This window comes from Aquila chrysaetos, chromosome 13 (genome assembly GCF_900496995.4).
Source record: "Aquila chrysaetos chrysaetos chromosome 13, bAquChr1.4, whole genome shotgun sequence".
Taxonomy (NCBI): Eukaryota; Metazoa; Chordata; class Aves; order Accipitriformes; family Accipitridae; genus Aquila; species Aquila chrysaetos.
In genome coordinates, this window is record NC_044016.1 from 14,168,501 (window position 1) to 14,180,561 (window position 12,061).

Genomic DNA, 12,061 nt, shown 5'->3' on the forward strand with positions numbered 1-12,061 from the left:
TCCACTCTATGAAGCTGGACACTGTGGTGAAACGCCATGAATCCGAAGACAGGCCTTTCTCCCTTCTTTGAGGGGAAAACTGAGGAACGTGGCCCTGTGCATGCTGTAGTCCCTGCTATGTGCTGTGCAATGTGAGATGTCGTCCCTGCTGAGTTCACAAAGCTCCACCCAAGATGTGGGGCAAGTCCTGAGCTACTTCATCCATGTTGAGCTCTGTGGTGTCCGTCATTCCTACCAACTAGATCAAGGGTTTTTTTTAAGCTGTGCCTACCACAAATCAGTCTGGTAGGGCCTCCGTGCTGCTGGCTTCTGTGAGAAGTCAGCATTGCGCTGAAACTGGTGTGTGATCGTTTTTGTCCTAGCCAGCTGCAATAGGTAACTTTAGTCTCTTGGTGGTAAGTACCAAGCTCACAGATGAACTGGGAGGATAATTTCATTGCTGATTGTTAAGATTTAGATTTAGTCATCATATAATGACTGCTGTATGACAGCACCCTTTTATAATGTTTCTTAGGGGTTAAAAGTTTTTCTCAGTTCCAGCATTCAGCTGAAAAACGAATAGTAATGCTGAGAATAAGACTTTGCACTTCTTTAATTCCTTCTCTCCTAGCATCCTAAATGACTTCAAAATATTAATGAAATATGCTGTTTTCAAGGGAAATGAAAGCATGGAAAAATCTGTCAAACGAGGTGATTTTTCCAAAAGCCATGCCAGTTGTTTGCAATAAAACTGGATATAAATCATTTCAATAGTGGGTAAGGTTCCTGTTGTTCTAGGCACTCTAAAAATGCACACAAAGTGATGGCTTCTGCTCTGAGGAGGTTTTGATCTGAGTAGATTTTAAATCAGCAGCAGGTAGAAGGAGACAGAGAGGTGGCTTGTGCCATGCAACAGGTCAGGCATGACACAGTCATAGCAGTCTGTGCTTGAAACACTTGACCTGGATTTTTCCTCCCAGTAAAGACGACGCTCAAAAGCCATTATTTATTGCTTTATGTATATACATAGTAGCTATAAGCTGTTGCTCTGAAATACAAAACATCAGAGAAGCCCTCAAAGTGGTGCAGTGCTTGAAAATGCTATATTAAGCTGCTTAGGAAGATCTGACACCATAATTTGTAACTGGTGTGTCTATAAATCGTTGTTCGTAGAGAACAGTTTTGCTCTGTAAATATTGATACCAAATTGGAAGATAAACACCAGCAAAGGAAAACATTTACTTGCTAGGAGGAGAAAAATAAGACAACCTCTTAAAACATTGAAATGATGTTGGCATGTCTACAGCAGCACTTCTTTAGTCTTATAAAGGTTGTACCACTCTATCTGCCATCTTTATGAGTTTTATAATGTAACTAAGTGGCTCATGGCAACTGCTTTCCAGTAGCTCGATGCTTATTAAAACACTTCCGATTTGTTTTATAAATGAACATTTCACAAAGGAGTTATTTTTAAAAGGTGTATCAATGTCAACCCACTTCTGCCTTCCAGATATATTTCTCCTAGTTTCTGTCATTTTGAGGTTACATTAAAAGTTTAATGGAATATGGGTAAGCTTTAGCCTCAAAGTGCTGAGGAAAAAAAAAAGAAAGAAGATGTCTAAATCAGCAAGCCAAATAGTTAAATAAAATACTTCTCATTTCCATACAGGTAGAAATGTACGAAGTGCTGTGAGTCATTCAGTCTCTCTGTAACCTGTCAGGTTTCTAAGGTTCTATGCCTACAGCTTCATCCCAGTTAAATTCTCTTTGAGCAGACAGCATTGCACACATTTTGGCCTTTCACTTTGTTTAAAAGCCTGTTGAAATTAATAGAAAGCCTATCAGCCTCCCAAGATAGTGCCTCCTCTTGTAATTTAATCCACTGAATAGTTACAGTGTACCTCTGGATACAAGAAGCCCTCAGAGAAATGAGTAATAATTGGGTCTAAGAACCCCCAAGGAATGATGGTTATTTTTTAAATAGTTGATTTTGCTAACTGGCCTTGAGTTTGCACTGAAAATTTACATTGCACAGAATTTACATTGCCCTGGAGCAGGAGCAACTTCACAAATCTTTGTCTGGAACGCTTTTTCATTTTTTAGTTTAGCTTTTCTCTCTGAATGTCTTGATGGTTAGACTGATGGCAAGTTTCCCATAAAACTTGTACCAGAATGCAAAATCCTGCCTTGCTGTAGTTTATGTCTAGAACTCCACCTCCTTCCAGGGTTGGCAGTATTTTGTGTGCCTGGCACATTTAAGTTGCTGTTTACAGTTGGCAAGTCATACCAGAATACTTCACCCCAATCTAGAGATTAGGTGGAATTTCAGCTATTCTTGTCCAGGGAATCAGTTCCTTTACGTCTGCTGCCGACCTGTGCATATTCCTTGTGCTACCAGCAACAATTGGGTAATAATACATTTCCACAGCACTAGGTCTTTGTATATAATGATGTTGCTCAAATGGCATCAGTCTAAGAAAAACTCGGGCAAAAATATCAAACTAATTTAGGTAGAGCATGAAAATACTATGCGCTTCAGCGTAAAACTGTAGCCAGGTTTGTATTAGGTCCTTAATATATTTTTAGTGGAAACAGAGCATCAAAAGCACTTCTGGACCTTGGTATTTAAAAAGAATTATAGACATCTCAAAAGTGTGTGTGTGTGTTGGGGGCAATTCCCCTTCATCGGAAAATGTTTCTTTCCATTCCCTTTCAAAACAAGGTCTGTCATCTGCTAAAATTTCAGCAGGCCTTTACGTGCAATTAATTTCTCTCACAGTAAAAAACTTCTGCCATAACTTGAATTTATTTAGTATTACTTCTTAAGTACTGTTGGTATAGCTGAATGGACCAAAGTCACTCTAGTCATTATAACTCTGAGTCTCATGCAGAGGAGGCAAGACTGATGCACAACAGTTTGTATATAGAAACAGTAACAGACAGATATGCCTGATATTAACAGAGCTACAGCAAGTAATGCCTTCAACTGCTATTAGAAAAGGCTTGAAAAACACGTTCTTGACTAACATCAACTGAAGGTCACCTTTCTTTATTTTATTCAAGTTTAAAAATTGCTGCTGTTTTAATGCATGGCATAATTAGAGTAGGGATCTTTGAGTCAGCTTTCACAAATGAGAAATTTTGTTACCAGCTATCCTATTCCTGAGAAATCTGGACATAGCAGAATTATATAGGATCGTGCTTAACTTCACCAGATGGTTAGTTACATGGAATTCACTTAGATCCTGGAAGGGGTTGGTTCATTGAAATCGTTTGCCTGATTAAATTTAAGCATGGCATAAATGCCCTATACAGCCTAACTGTTATTTCTACCCAGTAGGTTCCAGTCTGTGTATGAAACTTGCAGAGAAAATAGGTCTTAATAGTGCGTGGTACTTATGTACATTTCCATATTTCCCTGAATAGGTGCCAGAGGACTTATGTACCTTTATCTGCAGTAACTAATTGAAGTATCATGCAGACATAAAGAATTTGTCTTATTCCGACATTAGCAGCAGTGCATCACATTTGACATAAAAATGAGGACAGTGGGCTTTATATACCAATCGCCTATTAAAAGTTTGAGTCATTCTCATACCTTTGGTCTCAAGAGGACTAGAAATACAATGCAAAGGCTTTCAAATACTTTTTAATTCACATTTCAAATGAAGTCTGTAACGCATCATGCTTCAAGCTCTAGTACAAAAGTCAAAGGAAAAAGCAGGGGGAAATGGCAATTACTCTTTCATACAACTGCAAAGGATGTTATCAACGCTACAGATATTAAAGCCATTTACTTGCTATCACCAAATAAAAGCTGTACGTAATTAAAACATATGGCTGGTATTAACTGAAAAAGGGACAGGAAATTGAACATTAAAGGTGACTCTGCCCTTAATTCACTCTATCATTGGGGGAGGGAGGAGGAGTGCTCTGAGTGAAAGGACAATGAAAATCTTATCTTTGAATTTCCTGCCTGTCATAAGCTACTATTAAAACCTGCATGTTTAAGTGTTAAAAAAACCTCTGAAGCATTGTAAAACCTGATCAGTGCCTCTCAAAAAGCTTTACTGTATTTAGATGCTAAATTCTTCAGCATAAAGAATCAGTTCCCTCCACTCTCTATATTTTGTTGCAGTAAAAAGAACAGTTTTGGCTTTTAGTGAAATGGTTGTTTAAATATTACATCTAATGAAGTCAGTGGAAATTTCTATTCTTCCAATTTTATTTCTGAAAAGCTATATCCCAGAAAGCTAATTTCTGGAAGCATTTTCACAATCCTGTTTAAGTAGAAGTGCTGGTTTGTCTTTTTAGAGTGCATACCAGATTAGTTCTTCTGACAATCTGTGTAGAGCTACTTTCATTTATACTAAGTGAAGAGTTGACTCTTTTTGTGGTTTACTTGATGTAACGCTGATGACTCCTCCTTTTTTGTTCTGCCTTTTTTCATGCTAGTTTTGAACCAGTATTTAATGAGAATAACTACATCTTTTGACTTTACTGTCCTTAAACAATAATCACAAATTGTAGTCACAAATACTTTACTGTCCTTATGTTTGGTGTCAGCTGCAAATTGCTTTCATTAGTAGGAACTTCTTGGCAGTTTATGAAGTAGCTGTATTAAAAATTCAAAAGGGCAAACTATTATCTAACGTTTTTGTAAACCATGGGCTTCTCAAATTATTAATGACCACATTCGTCCTGTAAATAAATACAAAGTTTTGCAAACAAATACATCAAAAGGGATCCAGTTCTGTAAGCTTTCGCTGGAATGATGCCCATTAATAATCAGTGTGGGTAGCAGCTATTGTATATTCACATGACTTTACAAAACCTAGCTGTTTTATGATTTTAGAAATGTGTGTTTCTACCAGTCTCATGTTACATTTTTATGATTTTACCATTCTGCAAGGTATGCAATATCTTGTCAATCAGTTGAATATCTCTCTAGGCCTAATGTAAGATGACCATGTAAAGTAAGTTCTCAAACAGTAAGTTTGTGTCTCTGTGGGGTTGTGTGAAAAGCCTAAATTTCACTTTCTGGTGATTCATTTTCTTTTCTTTTGCTGTGTTTATTACTGAATGATGCTAAATCCTAATTTGATATTCCAGGCCACGAGATGCTGATGACATCCTGCTTTCAGGCAACTAAAATGAATACTTCTCTCCACCTTTTAAATATATTAACCAAAATAGATGTGTTTTTCAGGCTCACTTTAACCTCTAAGAGCACAGTATATTCTCCTGATTTTTGGCTTTTGGTTTTGTCTTTGATTATGTTCTCTTCTGTGGCCCAGTTACTCAAATGGAAGCTTACATTCCTGGGAAATAGTCAACCAGTAACTAAATACCTGTTTGAAATTTAATATGCAAATTATCATTTTAGTATTCAATAGAATTTATTTTAAGCTGATCCTGTATTTTCAATGTCACATGCTACCATTTTTCAGTTTCAGATTTAACAGCCCATTAAGATGAAAGGGACAAATCACTTCTTGAGTTACCATCTCAAAGCCTTGATGCAGGTAGATGCATCATCACCTTGTAGTTTGTAGTCATGTCACATTTTCAGCTTGGAAAGTTGGTATTAGAAAGCCTCGTCTCATTTAGTGTTAGAGGCCCCAGTTTGCTTTAATTCTTTTCCATAAGCTCAAAATCTCTGTAATTTATAAAGCTACCTAAACGAAAGCTGGGATTCTTGACTTGAGTGAATTCAGAAAATAGGTCATTTTCCAGTAGCATCTAATATTCAGGACTCTGCCAATGAAGATGGTTCTTGACATACTCTGTGTGTGTCATTTCTGTGTTTGCTGATACTCTACCCTGGATACACTCAGCATTGTGGTTATTGATTTATAATAGTAGAAAGACAGAACAGTTGGAACATAACAAAGCTTTTTGCTTCAGAATTAACTGTCCTTGGACGTATAAGATTACAATACAAACAGCATGGCTGCCTGTAGTTAATATGTTTGTTTTATCATCTGAAAGTCTAAAATTAAAGTGAATTTACTGCACCTGAAAGTCACTAGTACAAAAAGCCCAGAGATGCGGATCATGTGTTATCTTCAGAATTGATATGGAGCAAATAACAATTGCTCCCAGTCCATGACTTTTACAGAGGTAACACATTCACTTGGGTGTTAATGAGGTTCTTTCTTCTGTGGTCCTTCATTCCTGTAGTGATATCACATGTAAGGATTTACCATTTGAGCATTCTGCCCCAAGATTTCATATAATTAAATGTTATTGTCCAAATATTGTCTAACACCAACTCACTTTTCACTGAGCAATTATCAGTTACTAGTTGGAGACAACTGTGAATCATCAGTTGATGGACAGGGCTCACTCTTGTTGACTGCAAGGCTCTTTTCCATGAGCTAGCCTTCCTGCTCTGGTAAGAGTATTTGTTATGTTTGTTATTGGCTCTTGAGCAGTCTTCTGTTAAAGACTGAGATTTATCTCTTCTGTTGTCTCTCTCTTCTTTCCCTCCTTTCCTCCTTCCCTCCTTACAGAAAAATCCGTAAGAAGTTCACCAGATCACAGCTGAAAAGAGCTTCCAGAACACCTTGTTCTCCGATCATTACAAAGACAAAGTCTCTCATGAACAGTAGGCAGGCACGAGCAGAGCCAGGAACCATCATGCACTGAAGATATAACAGCATCAGCACCATAATCATGTCAGAATCATGTTTAATTGTGAATGCAGATACAACAGGACCTTCTGCATCTTCGAGACAGAAACACTGTACAGACAGATTGTGGCTGGGTTCTGTGTTCTGGGCAGGATCCAACAGCAGCCCTTGTTTTCCCTCATCTCTGCAAGGGCTACTTCTGGTTCACTGTGCAGGCCTGTCCCGGGTTGTCCTGCTATTCACTCCATTCCCAGTCATCACTGTTGGCTGGTCAGGGAGGGACTGTTTGCACTGACCACACTGAAGGAGTACAGATGTAGAGTCCACCCACCACATTTGTCTATGCCTTCTAGTGGCTTGATGCAAAAATACGCAGCTTACAAAACTATTGCAGTGTCTTTAAAGTGGGATTTAGCCTTGAGGGGCTTGCATTTTCAAAAAGAGCTGCAAACTTTGGGTGTTTATATTTTTCAGTATTGGCTTGAGTCACTTTGGATTTGATTTTCTGAACCGCTGAGCATCCAGACCCTGAAATGAGGACAAGGAGTTTAGCAGTTCTGAAACTTAGACTGAATTAGGAAGTGCCCATAATTAGTGGCCAGTTTTCAAAATGCTGGCCATATCAGCTTTGGTTAAAATCCTGGAAAGTGTTATGTGTGGCAGTGAACATCCAGCTGGACTAGTTGCATGTGTAGGAACTGGCGCCATTGTCTATATATTTGCAAGCATCCACTTATTTCTTTGGGTATTTTTTGCATTTCTTGAAACCTGTTCTGAATAGTGAAAACCAGCAGAACACCATTCCCAGGAAAACATGAAGAAGTAGAGTATTTCCTATTAGAAATGTCTCTCCACAAAATAATTTCTACATTTTGATACGTCTGGATAAAAAGATATCTTGCAGAATACTTTTTGAAGTTTGTAATTGTAAGGCTGCAGGTGGATACTTACCATGGAGAGATGATGTGCCTTTTGAAACTACTTGTAGGAAACTGTCAGTCCCCCTGAAAGTGGGAATGGCAACAAGGGCAGGTCTTTTTTCTACTCAGGTACTTAGAGGTGAACAATCTCTGCCCTACTTTGAAATCAAGAGGCAACCAGTGTCTAGCACTGCTGTGTAAACCTAGTAGGGATATGTTGATTATCTGAGGCAAGTTGTGTCCTTCAATAGATTTGGTTTCCATATGGCTTTTTAAAAGGTAGTCAGACACTGAACACATCATAGTAAGCTGAGATGAGCTTCAAGCCTTTTATTTCTGTCTCTTTACTAGGTAACCCTAGCAGTATTGTATAGATGTGAGGTTTTCATCCAGTTGCGGACGTGCACTCAGCTCTGTTGGTAGAAAGACAAAGATATAAGTAGTGTCTCATACCTCTAGGTGATTCCCCAAAAATTATTTTCCCCCATACGATTTATGGTTTCAGCCTGAAAGGGCATCTGTGATCTCAGCCTATAACTAGCCATACTCTCCATGTAGGATTTTGAGCTCTTGAGACAGTGACCCACATGCTTCTTCAATAAAGAAAGCACCTTGACCTCCTGAAGGGACTTGCTTGAAGGATTTTCTGGAGTGATGGATCCAGGTCTTGTCCACTGTCCTTCACCAGCAAGAAAAGGGTGAATATGAAGGAGAGATTATGACATGAAGTGCTCCTAGTACCCTGAGCACCCTAGTGAATGTCACGGATTTGGACTCAATTGTAGAAGACCTGGGATTCATCTGCTTACAGTTCTTCCCAGTAGCTGCTGAAGTGTGCAGCCCTAGGAGTCTCTTCTAGCCACAGGATCTGCCTTTTCCTCACAACAGGAGGGCTTTTCATCAGTTAACTGAGCGGAGACAACCTATTCTTATTAGTAAGAATTGCCTTTATTAAATACCACATATGGAAACACCTTCTATATAATAGCTTCCTCACCCATTCAAATAAAGAAAACATGATTATTCAGCAATCTGTTTGACTGAAAGTATGAAAAACATGAACAGAAAGAGCTTTGTCTCCCTCAGGCATCAGTGAAATCACACATAGCAGACTCATTTTCGAAGTGTCATTAGCTGTAAGGTGGTGGATTTTTTACCCTGCCTTATTAAGCTTGTACTCAAATTATTTCTTTTAGTCAGCGTGCTACAGTGTCTAGCTAGTATTTTGTAAAATCTCTGTGTGTTGCTGCTTTTGGCAAAAGTATTAGTATCCGTAATAGTCTGATGTGAAGTCATTTTTTCTTCTTTTCCTCTGAGTAGAGAGGTTGGTAACACGGCTCCCTGTTGCGCAGCCAGCTGCCTGATACCATTATCTTTTGCATCAAGTAGCCGAGGTAAGGAAGAATCCTTTGCAGCTTCAAGCTGAGGAGCTTCATCTGGATACACTGGAAAAATGCTGTGACCCTGCCTGGCAGAGTAATTTCACAGGTTGCAATAGCCAACCCTTGGGGAGGGTAAAGCACTGAGGAGACTGTTTGCTGGAATAACTTCTGCTCCATCTTTAAACTATTTTGCATGCAGCTGCACAGAGACTTTCCCTCCCCTAAAATGCATACCGTGCACAGAGAAACTGCATGCCATGTATCACACCTTTGTCTTTACCTGCTCTCTCTCCATCTTACCTTTTCTGCAAGATGTTCTCCAGAGATGGATACAGGATTTACCTGTGAATTTCAACCAAAAGCATTGATGGAAGATTAGCTGAAGACATGTTCCTGCTGGGTTTGGGCATAAAGATTTAAATTTTGGAAGAAATTGTGACACTCCTTACCACAATGTCATGCAATTCCATGCTTTCTGTTGAGTTAAAGATTTTTCCACTGGCTGTGAGCAAAAATGACACATTCCTGTGTGAACTGTAACAGTATATCCACAGCAAATCAGAGCTCAGTACTGTTTTTATCAAGCTTCCCAAGATAGTTATTTTAAAACTAGCTAACATATACCAGTCATCAACAATGACACTGAGTATAAACATAAACCTCAGAAGCAAGGACAAGAAGTTTGGTACTTACTGTGGATGTGAGCAAGAGAATCTAGGCAGCATCAGCACAGCATTTGCAATATGATCTATTTTCCTGTTAGCTAAATAAGAAATCTATCTGAAAATCTGCCTCTCCTCTTACAAATATGGGGCTAGAAAACCATGGAAAATGCACGATCTTTTTGTGTCCAGAAGTCTCATATAAGAAGTAGGAAGATTGTTTTAACGTTTAAAATGTCTATGTTGATGATTTCAACTATATAGCTATTCTGTTCTCTTGAAATATTTTGTATATTGTTTTCAGATTATTTTTAAAGGCCACTATTTAGTGATGGAAGTTTTGGTTCTGTAGGATGGCTAAATGAGGTTTTGAAATACTTGAGACTGCTTGAAATATGTTGGTGATATCAAAACATCTTTTAAACTAGTGTTTTGATTAAGGGCAAATATAACTTTCACTTCTGCAGTCCAAACCTTGCAGCATGTTATGAAAAACTGGGTATTGAAACTGAAATGCAGAATAAACAAGCAGTAGAAATGGTGAAACGGGATCTGCACTTACAGAATGTGCACTTTTTATTAATCGAAAGTAAGATTTTTTTTTTTAAAAAACAAATATAATTTCAACACAGGTACTTTCCTAATTATGAAGGCTTAAATAAAATGGAATGGCTGCGTAGTAGTTTCTGATGTAGCCACAGCATAACATGCCACAGCCTGGCTCAGAGAACAGTTATAGTCCTTCAGAAATATTATATTGCAAAGTATGATACAGTGGACACAGTGTCTTCATATATGTGTACTACTATGGTAATGGAAGTGTTAGAATCTTCTGGAAAATTCAGCAAAATAATATTCATTTTTTGTTTTGTCTTGAAGGTCCTTTATATAAACCTATGTCTTCATAAGCCAGAGTGGGTGTCAAGAGATCTGAGTTTATATAACTGCACAGGGGAATTTTTTGGAGTAAGTCAGGACTTTTTTATTCAAATGTTGCATGTTGAGGGAGGAAACCTAATTTTGGAATACATGGGTTTTGGATAAGAGTTTTGAGGTTGTACTATATAGTGATCAACAAATTTGCAGAATATGCTTCTGTTGCTCATAAATATTTAACAGTTGGTATTGAAATACAGTATTGATTAAGTAAAAAAGAGAAGCATTAAAGAGCTGTCTTTTTAAAATTCTGTTGTTTAGACTAAAAGTGAATTTCTCAAGGGAATGGTAAAACTGGGAAGCTCAATGTTGAGTATTTGAGGATGTGGAGCACCTTAGAATGAAACATAGTACTATTTGATTTGCATTAAAGTGTCTTTGTGTACAAACTTTGTGACTCTTGGCCCTTCTTGCAGGAAACCAAATTTCTGCATTGACACTGTCATCCTATTGTATAGTAGACTATTGAATAATCAAGAGACTGAAAATTGATGAGCTGTTTAAACTGCACTTAGAGTTAAAGACACAAGTAGTTGAAGTGGGGATGAAGAAAGAAGACTCAAAAGTCAGGGAGAGAGAGACATGAGGTATTGGTCATCGCACTGGAACACTAGAAGACTTCTTAGGATTGAACTGAAATCTAGGCAAAAAGACTCATAGTCCACAAAAGATACTAGAAGTTACAGTGCATTGCAGTCTCCAGTGCATTGGCCCATCTAAACTTTGCAGGTTGACATTAGTGTCAAAAACTTTGCATGTTGTTAATTTGGTAGCACCTAGAACTGGTGAATTCTATGTGAATATGGAACATAATCTGAATCCTCTTCCTTACTAACATCTGAATAATTTCCCCAAATAAATTGGATGTTTTTTGCAGAGGAGAATCATACAAAGGGCTCTGAACAGAAGTAATGGCTGCTACTTCACAGGTTTGTTCAGGGCAACTCTTCCCATCTCCTAATTCCCCCATCTGTTTTGGGGAAGGCAGGATTTATGTGGATCCATGCTGCTTGATCCACACACTAACTTTTGTTTGAAGTGCGTGCATTAGAACAGATTATGTTTTTCTGCCCCCATCCCCCAAGAGGCCTGTCCAGATTCCAAGTAGCAAAACTCAAGTTCATCTGTGGTGTTTGGATTTATTTGGCAAGATGAATTACATTTATTAGTCCTTCTGGGTGAGTTGCATTGTTATCAAGGAGGGGATAATCTCTGGAAGCAGTCCTTTGCTGGGGAAACTGAGGAAATGGACATCTCTTTAACCAGGCTTACAAGGAATCTCAGTCAAAAAGGAGGAGGTCCAAGATACTCATCACTTTCAAAGTACAACTGTAAAGCCTTTCCTTTGTCTAGTTGAAATATGTACTTGAGGGACCACTTTAGTCTCTTAATTCTTTAGTTCACTGTAAAGGTATTGATCACACGTACAAAGCCTCAGCAATGAAAGGACATGTACTTAAAGTGTTTTTCTTTCCCTTGCACTAGCAGTCAGAAAAAAAGAAAAAGATTTAAAAAAAGAAAAAAAAAAAAAAAAAGACTGTGCTGTC

At 38.2% G+C, this 12,061-nt stretch overlaps 1 protein-coding gene across 3 annotated transcripts in view; it reads left to right on the plus strand.

Annotated features, from left to right (window-relative positions):
- Positions 1–12,061, plus strand: part of MTA3 (metastasis associated 1 family member 3) — a 228,288-nt gene that overhangs the window by 129,257 nt on the left and 86,970 nt on the right. Inside the window, exon 19 of one of the 3 annotated variants that reach the window (XM_030035048.2) lies at positions 6,495–10,903. The exons of 1 other annotated variant lie outside the window; for it this stretch is intronic. In XM_030035048.2, the coding sequence (XP_029890908.1) occupies positions 6,495–6,630 (136 nt within the window). In that variant the 3' untranslated portion in view covers positions 6,631–10,903. Of the gene's footprint in view, positions 1–6,494; positions 10,904–12,061 lie in introns of those variants that run through there. One more of the 3 variants, XM_030035049.2, reaches the window with a different exon arrangement.